Source organism: Aquarana catesbeiana, linkage group LG11, assembly GCF_042186555.1.
Source record: "Aquarana catesbeiana isolate 2022-GZ linkage group LG11, ASM4218655v1, whole genome shotgun sequence".
Taxonomy (NCBI): Eukaryota; Metazoa; Chordata; class Amphibia; order Anura; family Ranidae; genus Aquarana; species Aquarana catesbeiana.
Window position 1 is genome coordinate 89,256,021 of NC_133334.1, and position 21,539 is coordinate 89,277,559.

The window sequence follows — 21,539 nt, forward strand, 5'->3', positions numbered from 1 at the left end:
GGATCAGCGGAGAGATGCTGAGTGGGCGATTCCACTGCCTGTGCCCGCCCCGTGTGAAAAGGGGCCTAAGGGGAAAGAACACTTCAATAAAAATAGAAAAAAATGGTCATTTCACTTTTTTGCGAGGTTTTGTAGCCTGGTATACAACCAATGTACACTATTTGTTGTCTGTGTGCCTGTTCTTGTACCTTTGTTGAAAATGTAAATAAAAATTACTGGAAAAGTAAAACTGGAACTTTATGCATTTTATTTTTTCACTAGAGTTCGGTGTTTGTTATGGTGGTAATGACCACTGGGGGGCGATCAAAGGTTAGCAATGACTGTTGTGTTTATCTTCTCGCCCTTTCCTAGTCATGTGACAGGCGGGTCAGCTGACACATCACGTGTGGTGAAGAGACGTCTTGTGACCTGTGTGGAGTTTGTCAGGAAGAAGCTCGGTACTCGGTCTGCTGTGTGAGAAGATATTCAGATCGGGCTACTATGGAGGCTCTGCTGACATGGACTCTACTGCTGGGCGCACTGCTACATCCGGGCACAGCGCTGGTCAGGTGAGAGAGAGAGAGAAATAGGTGTATGGGGGGCTCAATGGATAGCTGAGGGTGGGGCTATGGTGTACTGTATGTATGGAGGAGGGGTACTCTGTGTGTAGGTGGTGGGGGGGACTGTGTGTAGGTGGGGGGAAACTCTATGTGTAGGTGGTGGTGGTTGGGGGGGGGGGACTCTATGTGTTGGTGGGGGGGACGGGACTCTATGTGTAGGTGGTGGTGGGGGGGGGGGGGGACTCTATGTGTAGGTGGTGGTGGGGGGGGGGGGGGACTCTATGTGTAGGTGGTGGTGGGGGGGGGGGGGGGACTCTATGTGTAGGTGGTGGTGGGGGGGGGGGGACTCTATGTGTAGGTGGGGGGGGGGGGACTCTATGTGTAGGTGGTGGGGGGGGGGACTCTATGTGTAGGTGGTGGTGGGGGGAGGGACTCTATGTGTAGGTGGTGGTGGGGGGGGGACTCTATGTGGTGGTGGGGGGGGGGACTCTATGTGTAGGTGGTGGTGGGGGGGGGACTCTATGTGGTGGTGGGGGGGGGGACTCTATGTGGTGGTGGGGGGGGGGACTCTATGTGGTGGTGGGGGGGGGGACTCTATGTGGTGGTGGGGGGGGGACTCTATGTGTAGGTGGTGGTGGGGGGGGGACTCTATGTGTATGTGGTGGTGGGGGGGGGGGACTCTATGTGTATGTGGTGGTGGGGGGGGGGGGACTCTATGTGTATGTGGTGGTGGGGGGGGGGGACTCTATGTGTAGGTGGTGGGGGGGGGGGGGACTCTATGTGTAGGTGGTGGTGGGGGGGGGGACTCTATGTGTAGGTGGTGGTGGGGGGGGGGGACTCTATGTGTAGGTGGTGGTGGGGGGGGGGGACTCTATGTGTAGGTGGTGGTGGGGGGGGGGGACTCTATGTGTAGGTGGTGGTGGTGGGGGGGGACTCTATGTGTAGGTGGTGGTGGTGGGGGGGGACTCTATGTGTAGGTGGGGGGGGGGACTCTATGTGTAGGTGGGGGGGGGGACTCTATGTGTAGGTGGGGGGGGGACTCTATGTGTAGGTGGGGGGGGGGGACTCTATGTGTAGGTGGGGGGACGGGGACTCTATGTGTAGGTGGGGGGGGGGGACTCTATGTGTAGGTGGGGGGGGGGGACTCTATGTGTAGGTGGGGGGGGGGGGGACTCTATGTGTAGGTGGGGGGGGGGGACTCTATGTGTAGGTGGGGGGGGGGACTCTATGTGTAGGTGGGGGGGGGGGACTCTATGTGTAGGTGGTGGTGGGGGGGGGGGACTCTATGTGTAGGTGGTGGTGGGGGGGGGGGACTCTATGTGTAGGTGGTGGTGGGGGGGGGACTCTGTGTAGGTGGTGGGGGGGGGGGACTCTATGTGTAGGTGGTGGGGGGGGGGGGACTCTATGTGTAGGTGGTGGGGGGGGGGGACTCTATGTGTAGGTGGTGGGGGGGGGGGGACTCTATGTGGTGGTGGGGGGGGGGGACTCTATGTGTAGGTGGTGGTGGTGGGGGGGACTCTATGTGTAGGTGGTGGTGGGGGGGGGACTCTATGTGTAGGTGGGGGGGGACTCTGTGTAGGTGGTGGTGGGGGGGGGGACTCTATGTGGTGGTGGGGGGGGGGACTCTATGTGTAGGTGGTGGTGGTGGTGGGGGGGGGACTCTATGTGTAGGTGGTGGGGGGGGGGGACTCACGATTTATATAGCGCCAACAGTTTACGCAGCGCTTTACAATGTAGAGGGGGGACAGCACAATTACAGTACGGTAGATCAGCAGTTTTTGAAATGCTCAGACCAGTCCGTCTGGCACCAACAACCATGCCACGTTCAAAGTCACTTAGATCCCCTTTCTTCCCCATTCTGATGCTCGGTTTGAAGTTGCCTAACCACATTGAGCTGCATTAGGTGGGAAGGTGATACAATACCTCCTCACCGTCTGTCAAATGCTCTCTGAAGGACAATCCGAACACAGATCACTCTTTAAAGAGCACCACAAGAGTAAATGAACTCAAAAACATTAAGCCCTGTTTACATAAAGTGATCTGCATCTTCTTGCACTGGATGAACGCAGGTTACCCCCAGGACACAGTTGTTTTCACACTGCAATGCACTCTGGAGGTGCGGTGAAGTGAGATAAAATAAAATGCAGACATGCTGTATCTTATCACATCGTACAGGAAGGGATCGCATGTCTCTGTACTAACACACATATTGAGAAATATGTTTATATGAAGCTGATTTTTTTTTTTTTTTTTTTTTTTTAAGACCTGGTCCCCCTTTTGCACAAATGTACTGAATGCACGCATATTAATAAAATAAACACACAGACTCCTGCAGACTCCTCCCCCAAAAAAAAAACCAACTAAGATCCTGTTCCTTTAAGGCATGCTGTATAGCACAGTGCTCCTACTATGTCATTTTTTTCCATTCCTATCCTGTAAAAAAAAAACCAGATTGTTCCTGGGTCCTATTGTCTGTGCTGATGAAAACGGTAATCAGGGCTGCAGATCCATGATTACCATGGTCAGATCGAGGAGCACAACCATGTCTTGTGTTACACCCTAAATATTGATGGGATGTAACATTAACACAGCCTTAAAGGTGGAGTTTGCTTTCAGTTTTTTTTATATATTTATTATACCTTGCCTCTAATTGCACAATAGTATAGTAGGGAGGCTGTATATTTCACCATCTGCTAAAGGAAGAAGCAGGGAATTGCAGCAATCCTGTTCAGTTCCTACTTCAGATTCTTTCTTCACTTCTGAAATGAAGTTACATGCACACTACAGCTGCTGATGTAATATAGGAAATGTAGATTGGCCTTCTACAAGTATCACTATGAAACCAGTGGGTGCAGGTCAGCAAATGCACGATCATGGAGTATATATGATGTAAGGGTTGCATACGGCACATGTATGAAAAGCTTTGGTGCATGTTGGAGGAAGCTTCTATTGTTTTTTCTCTGTCAGTGTCTGTTTAAGCCTTAGGCCTCATTCATACCCACATACCAATGCAATTATCTGTGGTAAGGGCTGTCTTTGCCCGCACAGGTGTTCCGTGACATAACATCACTGTCCATCCCTCCAACTTGTCCAATCGGAGAACGCTGTGCAGTCATTCATTGATTGGCACTTGTAAATTGTATGGCCAGCTTTAGATTGGACCAAGCTGGATTCCAATGCCTGGAATTAGTCTTTAAAACCACAATGCATGGTATGGTAGTGCTGTGTACAAGTGTAAGGTACCAAGTAAAGCAGAAGACCCTTTTTTTTTTTTTTTTTTTCTTTTTTTTTTCTTCTTCGGTGTTGCTGAGTTGTATAGATCAGAGACAGGGAGCGTGTCAAATATTTAGTGACTGTACAGGTAACCTGCACAGCTTTTGTTCAGTTGCTCAACCATAAGTCTTACCACATCCTGAGATGTTCGACCACTTTTTTTTTTTTTTTAATTTACGTGGCACTGAGTGACTACAGGCAACAGTATTGGCTGCTATGGGTTACAGAGCATTGCATGCAATTCATTTTAAACTGCATTATCAAGTAAAGCAAGCCATACATTGACTGAAATTTGGCCCGTTCAGCAGGAACCAGACAAATTTCAATCAGCGTGTAACTGGCACTGTTTGACTGAAGTTGATCGTTTGATCGACTTCTGTCGAAGGGACATGTTGGAAAATCATCTTCTTCAATCAGCCTCTGATGCGTGTATTCCTATTCTGACAGCTGAGGTGCTGCTATGAGAATATAATATCCGTGTGTGTGTATATTCCTACATCCACCTCGTTTGTGTGGATAGGGGAATATGTTAGTATTTCTTCATTCATCCAGTGTATATCCAGGTTATCCATGTTGTAGCAAAGCTGGTATTATTTGCTCAGTCGTTGAGCATGTCTGGACAGATTCGTTTTTGATCTTAAACTTTTTACTACAGATGACAGGGCCGCTCCTATTCTCACATGTATTGGCTGCATTTCTTGGTGTGTTTTTATTAGAAGTGAGAGTCGCATAACACCTTTTTTGATGCTGGGAACATTTTATACCCTTGTGAGCTAGTTTAAAGTGTTATCTAATGACAGTACTGACTTTAATTTTGTCACCACCTACCTGCAAAAAGAGCCAATAAGAAGAATGCCTTTTAATGATGACAACTCAAACTGCTTCCATCACCTTTTCTGTGCTAGAAATACCTACCACCAGACCTCAGATCAGGGGTTGTCTTCGACTCAATGCCGTGATTGTGTGTCTTCTCCATAGGCCGTAAGGACTCATGCACACTGCAGCTCAAAGAAGCAGCTCCTACAGGCTTTTGAGCTCTCATTTTTTTCTGCTTGGAAACTCCCAATCATGTTGGCCAATGGGGGTTATTTACTAAAGGCAAATCCACTTTGCACTACAGGTGCACTGAGAAGTGCTGTCACTGTAGATCTGAGGGGGACATGCAAGGAAAATAAAAAACAGCATTTTAGCTTGCACATGATTGGATGATAAATATCAGCAGAACTTCCCCTCATTTCTGATCTACCCCTCAGATCTACAGCGACTGCACTTCCAAGTTCAGTTTCCGTGCACTTGTAGTGCAAAGTAGATTTGCCTTTCGTAAATAACCCCCAATGTGTCCATGCACACTATGGCTTTTTCAGGAGTTAACAGGCATATGCTCTTACAGGCAGGGTGGATATAAATCAATGATGTAAAAAAAAAAAAATCTGATTATTTTTTTATCAAATTTATTTTAATAAAATGCTTTTGGAGTAAAAATCTATTTAAGATACATTAATAATTTAGTTTTTCAGCATGAATTGTAGCATGAGGCTGTATATTCTGCAATACATTTTAGGTAAATTCATTCCATGAATCCAAGCTCTGCAAGATTCTGAGGGCACCAGTTTTATTAAATCTCCTCCTATATTCCTTAGAGCGTAGTTTGCCTGACAACTATAGTGCCCTATACTAAGCCTCTATAGCAGGGGTATTGAATTTAAAATTCACGGAGGTCCGATTAGTACATATATTATTTATTTCCAGCAGGTTCTGAATCGCATGCTTGTGCAATGTCGCAAATCCTTTCTATCACAGCACCATCATTTTATATCACAATCCTGTTCTTACATTGGTGTCCTCAGTCTCCTGCACATCAGTCCCTCACTATACATCAGTTTCCCCTTCATATTAGTATCTGTTGCTCCCTACACAGCACTGCTCCCCTTTCACATCACCCACACACACACCACTGTCACCTTCAAGTCACTTGGACCCTGCCCCCTGGACCCTCACAGCCATTTCCTCTTGCCCATGCTTTCCTACCCTACACTGAGTGTGGGAGTAGAAGCTGCCGGGGGTTAACTTTTCATATTAACAAGCTAGTAATTGGGTGGTCCTTGCAACCATTCACCTGTTAAAGTGGTTGTGTACCCTGTTACACCACTTGTACCTACAGGTAAGCCTTTAATGAGGCTTACCTGTAGGTACTGTAAATATCTCCTAAACCTGCACGGTTTAGGAGATATTCACCATATATGCTTGTGCCGATGTCAGTGGCGCATGCCCACTGAAGAAACACCTCACTCGTGCTGTTTCTTCAGCAGCGTGCTGCGACCAGCGGTTCCTGCATGCATGCGCAGGAGTCACGTAATCGTGGCTCCGGCTAACCCGGAAATAACTCTGGTAGACATCTTGCCGGTCACAGCAGTGTATGGGGCTGCTGCAACAGCTTCAATCTAAGGCAAGTATTTCATAATGAGCTAGTATGCAATGCATACTAGCTCATTATGCCTTTTGTCTTGCAGGGTTTGTTTGTTTTTTTGTTTGTTTGTTTTTTGGGGGGGCTTACAACCACTTTAATCTGGAAAGGTAACTCGTGCACTTCCCACTCCCACCCTCCATCCAGTGCGGCTGTGCCTCTCGCTCTCCTTTCATTGCTATCCCCTGCCTCCTACTCTCTTCACTGCCTTGAGAATGACAGAGGCCAGGGGGAAGGTAGACTCCTAAATGGTGCCGGTCCGGATATGGACCACAGTCTGGCATTTAGTGATGCATACTCTATAACATGCCTGTATGCCCTGCAGTAGACTGGAATATAGCCTGCATTTCCTATCTGTCCTACAGGTGGAAAGACAAGAATGCCGTCCCTTTTTTTTTTTTTTTTTTGCAAGTCAGAAAGAAGGGTAAGGTCACAGAGGTTTTTATGACTGAGCAAAAGAACACCTAATTTAACACCTCATAAAAACTGTCACTTTAATGATTCATATCAAGGTGATCAGCACAAAAGTGAATGAAATGTTTGAAAATCTGGAGGAGTGAGGAGTGTGAACATTTCCAGTGCATGGCACCTTCACCTAAATGATCTCAAGGTTGAAAGAGCTGAATCAAATGCTTATTTTGTGTTTTTTTTTTTTGTTTTTTGTTTTTTTTTAAATCGCAAAACATTAAAGAGATGATACCCCTTTAAAGAAGGTGGCACAAGACTTTGGGATGTCTGTTTGAAAATTGAAAGTCCTGTAGCTAAGGGTGCAAACATTCTGATCTCCCTGTTGACAACATGACAGGATTAAAGAATTCGCTGTTTGTGCTTCTACATGTAATGACATGAGATACTGTGCGTTTTCTGCCTTTATAAACTGACCAAAAATGCTGTTCACTGAGCAGACTGGAGGGGAAGATGAATTGCTGAACAGGAACAACAAATTGCTTAAACAGGATCTACATGTAGCTACACAGGTTGGGAAATATTTGTATATCACAAGGGCATCTGTAAATTGTTTGCCAAACAGTAAATAAAAGACCTAATATGTTTGGATACTTGAAAAGGGATAAGCCAAGGTTTGCCATTTAAAATTATATTGCAGTTCCCCCAGCCTAAAGAAAGGTCCAACACTTCAACTGAATGTATAGTGGTTTTGTACTTAATTCTTTTTATTATGATCAATTAACCCAGAGTGCTCTGGAAACACTTTTTGTTATGTATTTTAATGAATATTTGTAAAGCTAGCTAGATGGCAAGAAAGCTCACAGAATACTGACATTAAAGTGATGTGTATGTGTATATATGTATATATATATAATTAGATCTGGTGCTATGCAGGTCTCCTGCAGATCTGTCCATGTATCTGTGTGCCCGTACAGGCAAGCAGATGCACTGACAGGAATAATCAATGAACTGCTGTGGTATTTCATTAAGAACTACAAGCCGACAGCCACAAGGCATGTCTGGGCTTGTAGTTCATTCAATATACAAAAACATACTTGGGGGGCACACCCTAAAATGCTTTACATTCAAGATGGTGCTGCTATAAGACCAAAAACAGTACAAAACAGATTAGAGCGCACACATACAATAATGACATTTATTCTGCAAGGCTAGTTAAAAACACCTGAACATATTCAAAAAAATATGGGGGTTTGGTCACACTATATGGTCATATGGTGCTAAGCCCACTTACTGCGACAAAGTACCCCGAATTGGTGGGTCCTACCCTAGTAATAGAATGAAAGATCCTTTGTCTCAACCATGGGAGATAAACTCTGTATGTAGTTCATTCACACGCAGAGCTGTGTGAATGAATGATGTGGCCCTGTGTGCGGAGCCCCACACAGCTGCGCTGATTTAAAGTGACCACTGATACGGGAAACTTCTCCCTCTACTGTTGTTGGGGGTGTACTCGACTGTGCTCGCCCCCGAGCCGCCTCTGTGTGTGTCTATGGGACAACACATGGAGCGTGGCTCAGTCCCGCTCCCCCACTTCCTCCTCCCTGGCTGTGGTTGACAGCAAAAAAAACCATAAACCATGCGCTTACTCAAAATAAAAATAAAAATAAGCAGCTAACACAACAAATAGAAATTTTGCTATAAATCTTATACAACCAAGTGTACTATTAAGTGATGCAAAAATATAAAGAATGAATGATGCAATGACACATGCAATAGAAAAAAAAAGTCAAAAATTAGTGTTACATGTTAATGAATGTCCATATTAAATACATAAAAAGTCCATCATAGTATGAACCATTAAGGTCACCATGTGTATCCACAAATAAATAGTGACAAGACTGTCCCAAAATTGAATAAAGGCGTACTAAAAGTACTGAACCCACGGTAAGTGGTTAGTAATGCAATAAACAAAATTGTTGCGATAATGGTGAACACCAAAATATATGATCGTGGAAACCTTCAAATAACATCCAATATATGTTGATATACACTTGTGCGAAACCACCACCCGAATGACTGGAGGCTTACCAGAAAGTTGGGACCCACAGAGCGTATGCTGTATGGGTCAAACAGGCTTAAGTTGCTCACTGGCAATGGAGGTAGGACACCAAGGGCGGACAAAAGGTGGAATCCTAGCGGTTCTTTCCCAGGGGCATCTTCTCCATATAGAAGCTTAGGCGTCCTCGGACATAACCCTCACGTCAGTTCCGGACAAGCGTGGTGCTCCTCGGAACTGCCTGTTGTTTATACAGGAGGTGTGCGGTGTTGTGCGCGTGCGTCACGACGTGGTGACGTTGCCGCGCGCATGTGCGATTGTGGAGCGCAAGGCGATCTGCATTGTGCGGTGTGTTCCGGACGCTGTGACGTGAGGTCACAGCTTTATGATTCTATATACAACGATATCATACCACGAGGCCTAGGGGGTTGGACCATGCGAAAGAGAGGCTTGGAACGCACTCGGGTCCGCCATTTTGGAGGACCCCGGAAGTGCTAATTTGCAAGGAGTCAGGGAGCTGGATTCTCATTACAGGGGTCCTTGTCCCTATATAAAGGAGTCTGGCTGCAGTGGGTAAGTACCCCAGACGAAGTCCTGTGTGACGAAACGCGTCGGAAGGACTCCAGTGCCGCCATTTTAAACACAAGCGCTTTTTTACTTTGAGTAAGTGTTTCTCTTTAAATAAAACTTTGTATGGTTTACGGAATTACACTATTGGCCCCCTCTTCATTTCATGTGGGTTATGTCCGAGGACGCCTAAGCTTCTATATGGAGAAGATGCCCCTGGGAAAGAACCGCTAGGATTCCACCTTCTGTCCGCCCTTGGTGTCCTACCTCCATTGCCAGTGAGCAACTTAAGCCTGTTTGACCCATACAGCATACGCTCTGTGGGTCCCAACTTTCTGGTAAGCCTCCAGTCATTCGGGTGGTGGTTTCGCACAAGTGTATATCAACATATATTGGATGTTATTTGAAGGTTTCCACGATCATATATTTTGGTGTTCACCATTATCGCAACAATTTTGTTTATTGCATTACTAACCACTTACCGTGGGTTCAGTACTTTTAGTACGCCTTTATTCAATTTTGGGACAGTCTTGTCACTATTTATTTGTGGATACCTATGTGGTTGACAGCAGCAGGAGCCAATGACTCCAGCTGCTGTGTTTCAGCCAATGAGGCAGAGGCCCAAGAGAGCAGCGGCTCTCGTGCACATCGCTGAATCACAATTGAGCGCGGGTAATTATTGGAGGGGGGGGAGCTGCATGCAGAAGGTGTGTGGTCGGGTTTTTTTTTGTTTTGTTTTTTTACCTTAATGCATGAAGGGGAGAAAAAAAACTGCCTTTACAACTACTTAAAGTAAAAAAACAAAAAAATAACTATTATTTCTTTCTTTCCTCACCTTTTGTGTGTTTCACTTAGTTCCTTTCCCCAGTTCAATACTCACCTGTCCCCAAATCAGGAAGATATCGCTGACTAAATCACACATCTGCCCTTTAAAATATTTCCTGCTGGGGCCATGTATGCACTATAAGCTTGCATTCATTCTAATGGAGAATTAGCCATGAAGACAGTCTTGTATTTGAAAGTGTGAAGTGATGGCTGAGAGTACAGGGCATCTACCCTTGGCCTTAAATATCTTAAAGGGAGGCTGTGTGATCTAGTCAGCTATAATTTGTGGATTTGGGACATGTGGGTATAAGACTGGGAGGGGGATGGGGTGTAGAGTATAATTATAACTACAGCAAAGATGCAGTTGCACTTTAATATACCTTTAATGCGGGAGTGTCTGACCTTTTTGACCTTTCTGGGCCATATTGGAAGAAGAGGAATTGTCTTGGGCCACACATAAAATAAACTAATGCCGCGTACACACGATCGGGATTTTGGACGGAAAAAGATATGATGGCTTTTTTGACGTGATTCTGCTCAAGCTTGCCTTACATACACACAGTCACACAAAAGTTCTCTAAACGCGGTGACGTACAACACTATGACGAGCTGAGAAAATGAAGTTCGATGCTTCCGAGCATGAGTCGAATTGTTTCTGAGCATGCATGATTTTTTGCACGTCCGAATTGCATACAGATGATCGCTTTTTCAGATAGGAACTTTTTTTTTTTTTTTTTTTTTTTTTTTTTAAATCCCAGTGTCATTAGGGTATAAACTTAAGAAGATCCAGAGTGACCCAAAAAGAAAAAGCTTGCCATAGTGTAAAACCAAACGCACCTTTAATAAATGGTAATGCACTTACACAAGGAGTAGAATAAAAGGCATTTGATACATAGGTCAGACGGCTTTACGTGAACCACCCATCCTTCCGGGATTGTAAGAACGCAATGATGTCAGCACGTCGCTCCTCCCCGAGGATGAGAGCGCTTTTTTTTTTGGGTCACTCTGGCTGTTCTGATGTTTATGCCTACTGACTATGGAGTCCATTCCCGGTTTATATGAGAATACTGCGTCCTCTGCATGGTCTATTTCGGTTGGATGGGGTCTGTCTGTAAGCTGACATCTGATTCACTCTCTAGATAAAGTCCCTGGCTGGGTATTAGCCTTAAGCTTGCCATCTGGTAAGCGTACAACCTATGTGGTGGAGGTGCACGTTCTTGCCGCAGTGTATAGGATTTAAAACCTAATGTCACTAGGATTTAAAATCTACCCACATTCACCATTTGTCTGATGGACTGATCACATGGACTTATAATTCATATTGTGTTCCTTATTTATTTTCAATATATTTTCCATTTTTAATTTCTTTAGTATTAGAGCAGCTCCATTTTTTTGTTCTGAATGTAGCCTATGTGTGTGTTGCGGGGGGGGGGGGAGCACATATACATAGGCTACATTCCAACTGGAGATTAGGGCAAGTGCAAATTGTAGCTGCAGTTCCTCCTGCGGCTCTCAGTGGGTAGGTGGGGCTGCTGGCCTCCTATTCACTATAATGAAAGGTTGCTGGCTGCCAGACATATTCATTGCTCTCTGCACAGCCATTGATTGCCTGTGGTGATCGCTGCTGGATGTACTTTGTCTGCGCCCGACAGCAATCTCTGCAGGTAACTGCAAATTGGTGCAGCCACCCGCGATCTGTTATTATAGTGATTGGGGCACATACATTGGCTACATTCACATTGGAGATTAGGGCCAGTGCAAATTGTACTAACTCCCTTAGATCCAGCCATACCTCATTTACTCACCCGGTGCCCCTGCATTCCCTGCTGCTGGTGCTATTGCAGACCTGGCATCCCTCCAGATGTGCATTTGCTTGGCTTGTCAATGCAGGCTGCTGCAGATGCTATGTTTGCACGGCATCCCTACAGACATTCCTGGGCCGCATACCAAATTCTATGGGGCCACGGGTTGGACCCCCGTGCTGTAATGGGTTTGGGTTACTGTTATTTTATTTAAAGTTTTTAAATTGTTGTGTGTGGTTTTTTTTTTTTTTTTTTTTTTTTCTTATGCAATTTCGGTTTTAAACATAAACTCAAAATACACGACAAGGGTTTCCAGGGCACTGTGGGATAACAGACCATGATAATGAAATTAGTTACAAAGTCACTGTAAATTTCTTTTGAAGTGTTGCACTTTCTTTTTTTTTTTTTTTTTCTTTCTTTAGTTGACCTTTTCAAAAAGTGCTGCAGATTATCTGCTCCTATACCTGACCTTTTTATTATTGATTAAAGGAATCTCCTGTAAATAGGAGATTACAGAATGTTGTTTTAATGTACTAATGTTTCAGCCATTCTCTGCCTTCACCTGTTGTCTCTTTTCAGAATTCCTCTGAAGAAAATGGCTACAATTCGGCACACCATGGCTAATGCCACAAAAGATCTAAAGGATTGCATAGGATCAAACCAGAAATATTACCCTGGATTTCCTACGAGCACGGAGCCCACTCCAGAGACTCTGCTCAACTATCTGGATGTAAGTATGCCTCCACTATCTGAGAACGTCCCAGACACCATCTAATACAGGGGTGGGCAACCTATGGCCCGCTGACTGCACCTGGCCCGCCGCCGCTAAATTTCTGGCCCATCAGTGCACGTGATGAATTCACATGCACCCGGCCCACGAACATTTTTTGTAGAGCCGGGGGTTGGCTTTCTTGGAATGACAACCGATGCGGCACAAGAAGCCGCTCGCCTGTTATCCCCAAGGAGCGGGAGGGAAACATGTAATTTAAAGGTACAGTGTAAAAAAACCTCGAAGTGCCCCATCCTTTCGTGCTGGCGCAGAAACGAATGCATACGCAAGTCGCAACAGCAAATGTAAACAGCGTTTAAGCCACACGTGAGTTATCACCGCGATTGTTAGAGTGAGAGCAATAACTCTAGCACAAGACCTTCTCTGTAACTCTAAACTGGGTAACCTGTAGACCTTTTTAAAGAGTTGCCTATGGAGATTTTTAAGTATCGTAGTTTGACGGCACTTTTAAAGCATGACATGTTGTTAGGTATCTTATCTTCATTTATTAGCAGGTAAATGCGCAATCGCATACTTTGAATCTGGCCCTTAAGTGGAAAAAGGTTGTGGACCCCTGGTCTTAGGTCTCTTGGGAATTTGTTCTTATAGGTGGATTGCATTCATGCCCTGTGCAGGACCATGTTTACCCGCACAGGGGTGCACAGATGTCCTCCTTATGAACCAATGTCATTGGTTGTCAGCAAGCCTGTGGCTTTTTGTAAATTAAAAGGCAGGCTTGTATACAGTTTGTGGCCAATTTGTAAGGAATTTGCCAGGGCCCCCGCAGCAGAAACCCAAAGGCACCCAAATGTTGGTCTAGCATTTATTTAACTCAACCAAAGGTTGTGGAAAGCTGTCTGTTCTGGGCAAGTTACTGATCTAAGCTGTGCTACAGTATACACATCTCTGTATCCTTCTTATCGCCCCCTAGTGGTATTGTGTCTCCACATCTGCAATATAGTTGTAGTTTAAACATTATTGGACAAGTAATGAATGCTAATAAACACTTGGGCCCTTTTCACATGGGGCAGATTCTGTTGCAATCAGCAGGGGATCTCTGAGTGGATGACACAGCTTTGTCTGCTCAGTATCTGCAGAGCCCGCTCTGCTTTATAGGTGGCTAAAAGTAAACAGAATCCACTGTCTGTTTTCACTGGGCTACATGGAAACGAATGAACCTTCTGATCAGGACCACCTGAAAAACTGATAGGTGGACCTGATAAGAACACCCATCTGAAAGGGGCCTTGCTGTATATTGATTGATCTGTAGTTTTCTCAGGTATACACCCATCCTTCTAATATACTGTTCTGTAATCTGTTTATCTAGTATGTATCTTACTTTTAGAGTGTTGTGTAATCTGTATATTGTTTTATTACACAGCTGACTGTCACATGATCAATGAAATGATTTACCTGTTAAAATTTCACCTTGCAATTCAGGAATCTACAGGACATGTGACAGTAATAATAGGTCAGGTCTAAAATAAGTCTCATGTATAGCAAGCTGTTAGATCAGCTGCATTTTTCAGTCCAGAAAATAATTCTTTATCCCTTAACCACATAACTAAGCCCACATCCAAACCTGAGCAGAACGTATTCCTGGTGAGTTTGAAAAGGGTTTGTTTTGGACAGGGCTTTTTTTCTGGGAGAATAGGTGCAGGAACTCCCCTTGTCTCTGTCCCCTACCCACCTCTGACCACCGTCCTTTGATTCCACCCCCTACCCACCTACCAGTACTGCCCCTTTTAGAGAATACAGAATCAAGTATCGTTTTGTGGTGCTAAATCATTTGTATGGAACATGTTGATGATAAAAAGAAAAGAAGTAAAATGGATCCCCTGCAGTCAGCAACAATAGAATCCCAGCAGCAACAGTTAACTACCCACAACAAAATATCACACCCAGTAACAAAATATACAGCTAAGTAACATTAGGCCCCCCCCCCCCCAGCAGCAACAACAGATCTCCCAGCAGCCAGCATCAATAGATCCTCCAGCAGCCAGTAAAAATAGACCTCTCCCTCAACAGTAGATCCCTTCCAGTAACATAAGACCCCCCAGCAACAATAGATTCCCCATCAGCAACAATAGACCCTCACACAAAATCAGATCCCCCACCAGTGACAATAGACCCATCCAGCACACCCCACACTATTACATACATTCAGTGCTGGAGGTGCCGGAACTGCGCTCCCCCGCATTCCCGCTGAAAAAAAGCCCTGGTTTTGGAAGTGTTTTTTATGCAGGCCTATTGCATGTTTTATAGGCATTCATATTGAAAACTGTGGGATCAAAAACACCTGAATGCTTTTTGTTTTTATTTTATTTTTCTTTATTCAGGCAAACGGGGATCATTGGAAGGAATGGGATTCTGTGTAGTCAGGTGTAGGGAAACAAACAGTAAAACGCTCAGGTGTAAATGGGGGGCTAATTCAGTTTTTTTTTTCTTAATCAAACACAGAACAGTCTCATGATTGTTTTTCATTTATAACTTGTGTGTTTTTAGGTTCCTTAGAATCAAATGAATCCTATTTTCTCTTATCCACTAGTAAAAAGTTGTCTAATATTGGATGAACTTTCTGCTCTAATAGGCCCAGTATTATGGTGAAATTGGTATTGGCAGCCCTCCACAGACCTTCCTGGTGGTATTTGACACCGGCTCCTCTAATCTCTGGGTGCCTTCCATCCACTGTTCCTTTTTTGATGTCGCCTGTTGTAAGTAACTTCACAGTGACTTTGTCTAATATACTTGTTTGTTAATATTATAATATATGATGTATACACCGATCAGCCATAACTTTTATGGCCACACACCTTAGTTTGAATTGGTCCGTCTTTTGCCACCAAATCAGTCCTGTCCCATCAAGACATGGACACCACTAGACCTCTAAAGCTATGCTGTGGTATCAAGCCATCAGTTGCAGATCTTTTATGTCCTGTAAGCTGCAAGTGGATCTCCATGGATCCGATTTGGGTTTTTTTCTTTTCTTTTTGTTTGTTTTTTTTCCAGCACATCCCACAGATTCTCTGTTGGATTCAAATCTGGAGGCCAAGTCAACACCTCAAACTCATGTTCCTCAAACCATTCTTGAGCCATTTTTGCAGTGTGTGAGGGCACATCATCCTGCTGACATAGGCTGCTGCCATCAGGGAGTGCTATTTAAATTAAGGGGTGTACTTAGACAGCAACAATATTTAGGTAGATGATGCATGTCAAAGTAACATCCATATGAATGACAGGGCCAAGGTTTCCCAGCAGAACATTCCCCAGAGCATAACACTGCCTCCTCCGGCTTGCCTTCTTTTCATAGTGCATCCTGGTGTCATCTCTTCCCTAGGTAAGCGATTCACATGCACCTGGCCATCCACATGATGTAAAAGAAAACCTGATTCATCAGGCCAGGCCATCTTCTTACATTGCTCTGTGGTCCAGTTCTGCCTATTGTAGGTGATTTTGACGGTGAACACAGGTCTGCAGCTATGAAGCTCCATACATAACAAACTGCAATGCCCATTTTTTTTTTTTTTTTCTGCTTTCCGCATATCGTCCTCAAGCACAACTTGTTTACTTGCTGTCTAATATATCCCACCCACTTTCACATGCCATTGCAATCACTGTTACTCACTTAACCTGTCAGTGGTCATAAAGCTGTGGCTGATTGGTGTATAGTGCCAACAATTTTTGTAGCGTTTTAAAAATTAAGACAGACCGTTCATTTACAATACAATTCAATACAAGAGGATTAGGAAGGCCCTGTACATGGGCGCTTACAATTTGTAAGGGAGGGGCACATGATATAAAACTTATTAGCCGGAAGATATGAGTTAATTGACAATGTAAAAGTACAGTTTTTAGTTGGAAGTGGGACGTGGGCTTAACCAATTAAATACAAGGCATTTTCACTCCCTTCCTGCCCAGGCCAATTTTCAGCGCTGTCGCACTTCGAATGACAATTGCGCGGTCATGCAACACTGTACCCAAATGAAATTTTTATCATCCCCATCCCCCCCCCCCCACACACACAAATAGCGCTTTCTTTTGGTGGTATTTAATCACCTCTGCGTTTTTTTCTTACTTGCGCTATAAACAGAAGAAGAGTGACAAGTTTGAGAAAAACACAATATTTTTTACTTTTTGCTTTAATAAATATCCCATTAAAATAAATAAATAATTTTCCTCAGTTTAGGCCCATATGTATTCTAAAACATATTTTTGGTAAAAAAAATTTGCAATAAGCGTATATTGATCGGTTTGCGCAAAAGTTTTAGCGTCTACAGAATGGGGGATAGATTTATGGCATATTTATTTATTTATTTTTTTACTAGTAATGGCGGATATATAGATATAGATATAGATATATATATATATATATATATATATATATATATATATATATATATATATATATATATATATATATATATATATATATATATATATATATATATATATATATATATATATATATATATATATATATAATATATCGTGACTTTGACATTGCAGCGGACATATTGGACACTTTTGGGACCATTCACATTTATACAGCGATCAGTGCTATAAAAATGCACTGATTACTGTATAAATGTCACTGGCAGGGAAAGGGTTAACACTAGGGGGTGATCAAGGGTTTATGTGTTACCTAGGGAGTGATTCTAACTGTAGGGGGGGGGACGCGCAAGGGGAGGAGACCGATCAGTGTTCCTCTGTCCTGGAATATATAATCGGTCGCCTCTCCCCTGACAGGACGTAGATCTGTGTGTTTACACACACAGATCCACATCCCTGCTCTGTATTACCTGCAATCACGGGCGCTGGCTCCCGAGTGATGCGAGGGGCACGAGCATCTGCTCCTGAGTGACGGGGCGGACGCGTGCCCCCTAGATGGCCGGGAAGCTGAGGACGTCGTATGACGCCCACCCAGGATGGGAGATCCCTCCTACGGACGTCATTTGACTATGGGCGGGGAAGGATGAGTTTTCAGGGATTGCCTAAAGTCAGGCCAGAGTAGGAGAAAGATTGGGCTAGGAAGTTCCAGTGGAAGAGAGAGCGTTCCTGACAGCCAGGTCATTGAGCAAGGATGATGCCGGATATCATTTAATCTGAACTTTAACCAGTGGCCATAGGCTGAATTAAAAATTGCAAGGAGCAGTAAGGAGTAATTTAAAGGAGGTGGTGCAGAAAAGCTGCTGCTTGACACAGGACCCAGAACACAGAAAACATTACTGTAGTAGTTGTGGCTTCTGAGGTGATTCTCCATTTTCAAGGGATTGTCCAGGTATGGACTATGCATACTTGCATATATCCAAACTGGACCAATGTAATTATGCATTTAAAAAAAAAAAAAACCCCTACCTGGAATTCAGCTTTAGCCTAGGTTCACATTGGAGTGATTTGACATGTCAAATCAGCAGCAATGGCACCGTCCAAAGCGGTGCAACACCACACCAATTCCCAAAAGTAGTTTTTGTACTACTTTTGGCGACTTTGGGAGCGATTTCCATAGACATCTGTGCTGCAACCGACGCAGATGTCTCTGAAATGGCCCCCGAAGTCGGGACTGACATGCGAGAATGAAATTGTGCAAGTTCAGCTGAACTCGCACGATTTCATTCCCACTGTCAGTGTGAAACTGGGCTGAAGGACTGACAAAACCTCTCTGCCTCTCTTGGCTAAAGCTGAACATACACAAACAGATTCCTCCATCCACACAAACAAGGTGGATGGAGGATTTCTCTGCCTGTATTTGGACGGAGGCTGCAGCCACTGGTAAGGTAGAGAATTTACCAAAATTTCACTTTGACAAAATTACTACTTCAGCTCTTTGGATATGGGTGGGTGGCTGTATAGTTTAACAACCTCCATTTTCATAGTCTTACCTCAGCTTTCCGATTTAATAAAGGGGCGCTCTCAGTCATATCAGTCTTTGTTTTTCTAACATCCTACCTGGAATGCACAGTAGCTGTCTTCTGAAGCAGAGCTCAAATAGGGCCTGTCTCAATGGGCTTTTGTTCTGCTTCAAATGAGATTTGCATAGACATATTGAAAAGCAATATGCATTTGAAGGGGTCAAATGCACCTGTCCTTAAATTCTGAATGTTCTCATAAGCATCTCAAACTGATTCCACTGACACAAGTTCAAAGCCCTTTAACACAGGCCTTTAGTAACATGAAAGGAAGCATGGAAGCACTGCCCCAGCAACTGGATACTTGCTTTTAAGTTCATCTTAAAACTAACCCTCTAAATCTACTCGCAGCCACATTCTAAGACTAACCTATCTATCCCTGTGAAGAAGACATCACTATACATACCTTTTGTGTGTAGGAGTGTGCGGAAAAAGCAGCTGACAATGTAGGCCCCATAGTAAGTCTATGGGTAATTTCACTTCCCAAGCATTTCCCAGCCGCTGTTGGCTGTCTCTTCCATACAGCATCTGCTGCTGGAGACCGGACCGGCTTCAGAATAGGTATGTTAAGCTTTACAGGGTTAGATAGGTTAGTCAAAGAATGTGGCTGTGAGTAGATTTGGAGTTTTCGTCTGAACTTCCACTTTAGATTTCTTTGTAAAATATAAAAGGTGGGGGTTGCTTCGCCCGTGAAATGTTAAAAAAAACAAAAACAAACTATGGTCACCAAAATTGTCCATAGGCAACACTTTTACAATCCCATAGGATTACTTTTACTGGCTATCTGGGAGGCAGCTGAACCAAATGGTAACTAGACTTATATCTGCTTCTGAAGCCGTGAGCTTGATTTAACCCCTTGGGTTGCAGAGCATTTTTAAACTGCCTCAGGGATGGTAAACTGTACATTAAGCACATCAGCCGTATTTTTTCTGATTTCTGCTGTTTCACACAGTTAACATAAAATTGTAGTGTAAACTACCAAAGCATTGTCGTGACTTGGATGGGGTTTTACTTCCTATAAAACATTTACCAGCCATATTTCTCCTTACCAGGGTTACACCACAAGTATGACTCCTCCAAATCCTCCACGTATGTGAAGAATGGTACAGACTTTTCCATCCAGTACGGCAGTGGGAGTTTGTCGGGATATCTCAGCGAGGACACAGTGACGGTCAGCTTGTTTGGAGAACTTCTTATGTGTTTTGTCTTATTCAGTGTACAACATGGCTTTGTAGGTCTAAGTAGTCTATCATATCACTAGGAAATAATGCTTTGGTGAATTCCTTGGTCTGTTTATACTGACCATACTGTTTTGAACGTGCATTATATGTATACAGTTCTGGTCTGACATGCTACATATTTTTTTTTTTTTTTCTGCTCCAGATTGGAAACCTGGCCGTGAAGGGTCAACTTTTTGCAGAGGCTATAAAACAACCTGGCATCACTTTCGTAGCAGCAAAGTTTGATGGTATTTTGGGAATGGCATACCCACGAATATCTGTGGATGGGGCTCCTACTGTCTTTGATGACATCATGAATCAAAAGCTTGTAGATACGAATGTGTTTTCTTTTTATCTGAACAGGTAAGGGTTATCTGTGGACCAGGCTAACTGTTTATTTTTATTTCTGTAGCTGGACAAAGTGGCTTTGTTGCTAGCAATTAAAGTGATTGTAAGGGTTTGTTTTTTTTTGTTTTTTTTTTCAAATAACAAACATGTCATACTTGCCTCCACTGTGCAGCTCGTTTTGCACAGAGTGGCCCTGAACCTGGTCTTCTGGGGTCCCCCAGTGGCTCTAAACCCCTAGGAAAAGCGCTCTGCCGAGGGGGTTACCTTGTGGGCACGCTCCCGAGTCCAGTATTCAGCGTCCATAGAAGCCGAATGTATGACTCAGCCCTGCCCCCGGTGCCCGCATCATTGGATTTGATTGACAGCAGTGGGAGCCAATGGCTGCGCTGCTATCAATCTATCCAATCAAGAGCCGAGAACCCCCTGGGTCAAGTTCCAGGGCCCAGGTACGTTAAACAGGGAGGCAGGGGGGCCGGTCACTGCCAGGTGTTTTTTCACCCTAATGCATAAGATGCATTAAGGTGAAAAAACACGAGTGTTCACAACCCCTTTAATGCCGAACTCCAGGCAGAGCAATTATTCTATTATTACATTGGCAATGCCTTGCCTTACTAGAGTTTCTACTTGCTTTTATCAGAAATGCAGTAGAGAAGTCATAAATCCTTTTCGAAGGTATCTGAAATATAGCAGCACAGCAATGAATTCCATTTTCAACAGTCGCTGCTAACTTCTCTCCATCAGTAGGCGTCTGGTTGCAGGCTTGCATCATCCTCCGATGCTTGTGGGAGGTGGAGTTGGCCTCTTCTTCTGACTGTTCATTTCCCTGATTGGTCGCTGCTTTCTGTGCCTTAAATCTGTGCTGGACAAGCTGTTCTAATTGGCCCGTGTAGTGCACAGAGCTATGGCAAAAAATGACATGCAGCACTGAACAGGACCCTTCCGCTTCTCCCAGCAATAAGGCTGGATTCACACCTATGCAGTTTTAGTGCTTTTTGCATTTTGCAGATTTGCACTACAGTCCATTTAACATGGTTTCCTATGGAACACATTCTGTAGTGCAAATCTGCAAAAAGCACTAAAAATGCATAGGTGGGAATCCAGGCTAAAATGGAGTTTGGGTGATCTTAGTGGCTTCACAAGTAACTTTAAAACCACGTTTTTACATCAAATTAGCTGTTTAAACAAAAAAGCAGTAAATGATGTGGAGCTTGGAGAGAGGGCATCAAGAACATTGTCTGTGATTTACCCACTCCCTGGGCCCTCTTAACCCTCTTGTATTTTATTGTAACTGTACTGTCTTCATTTCATACTTTAAAGCACTGCGTAAGCTGTTGGCACTATATGAATCCTGTATAATCTAAT

The 21,539-nt window shown here is 44.0% G+C and overlaps 1 protein-coding gene across 1 annotated transcript in view; it reads left to right on the forward strand.

Annotated features, from left to right (window-relative positions):
- The first annotated feature begins 356 nt into the window (after window positions 1-356).
- The window catches only part of LOC141112182 (cathepsin D-like), a 47,282-nt gene continuing 26,099 nt past the window's right edge, over window positions 357-21,539 (forward strand). Inside the window, exons 1-5 of the mRNA XM_073604723.1 lie at window positions 357-548; window positions 12,514-12,664; window positions 15,294-15,417; window positions 19,662-19,780; window positions 19,993-20,192. Coding sequence (XP_073460824.1) covers window positions 481-548; window positions 12,514-12,664; window positions 15,294-15,417; window positions 19,662-19,780; window positions 19,993-20,192 — 662 coding nt within the window. The 5' untranslated portion in view covers window positions 357-480. The remainder of the gene's footprint in view (window positions 549-12,513; window positions 12,665-15,293; window positions 15,418-19,661; window positions 19,781-19,992; window positions 20,193-21,539) is intronic.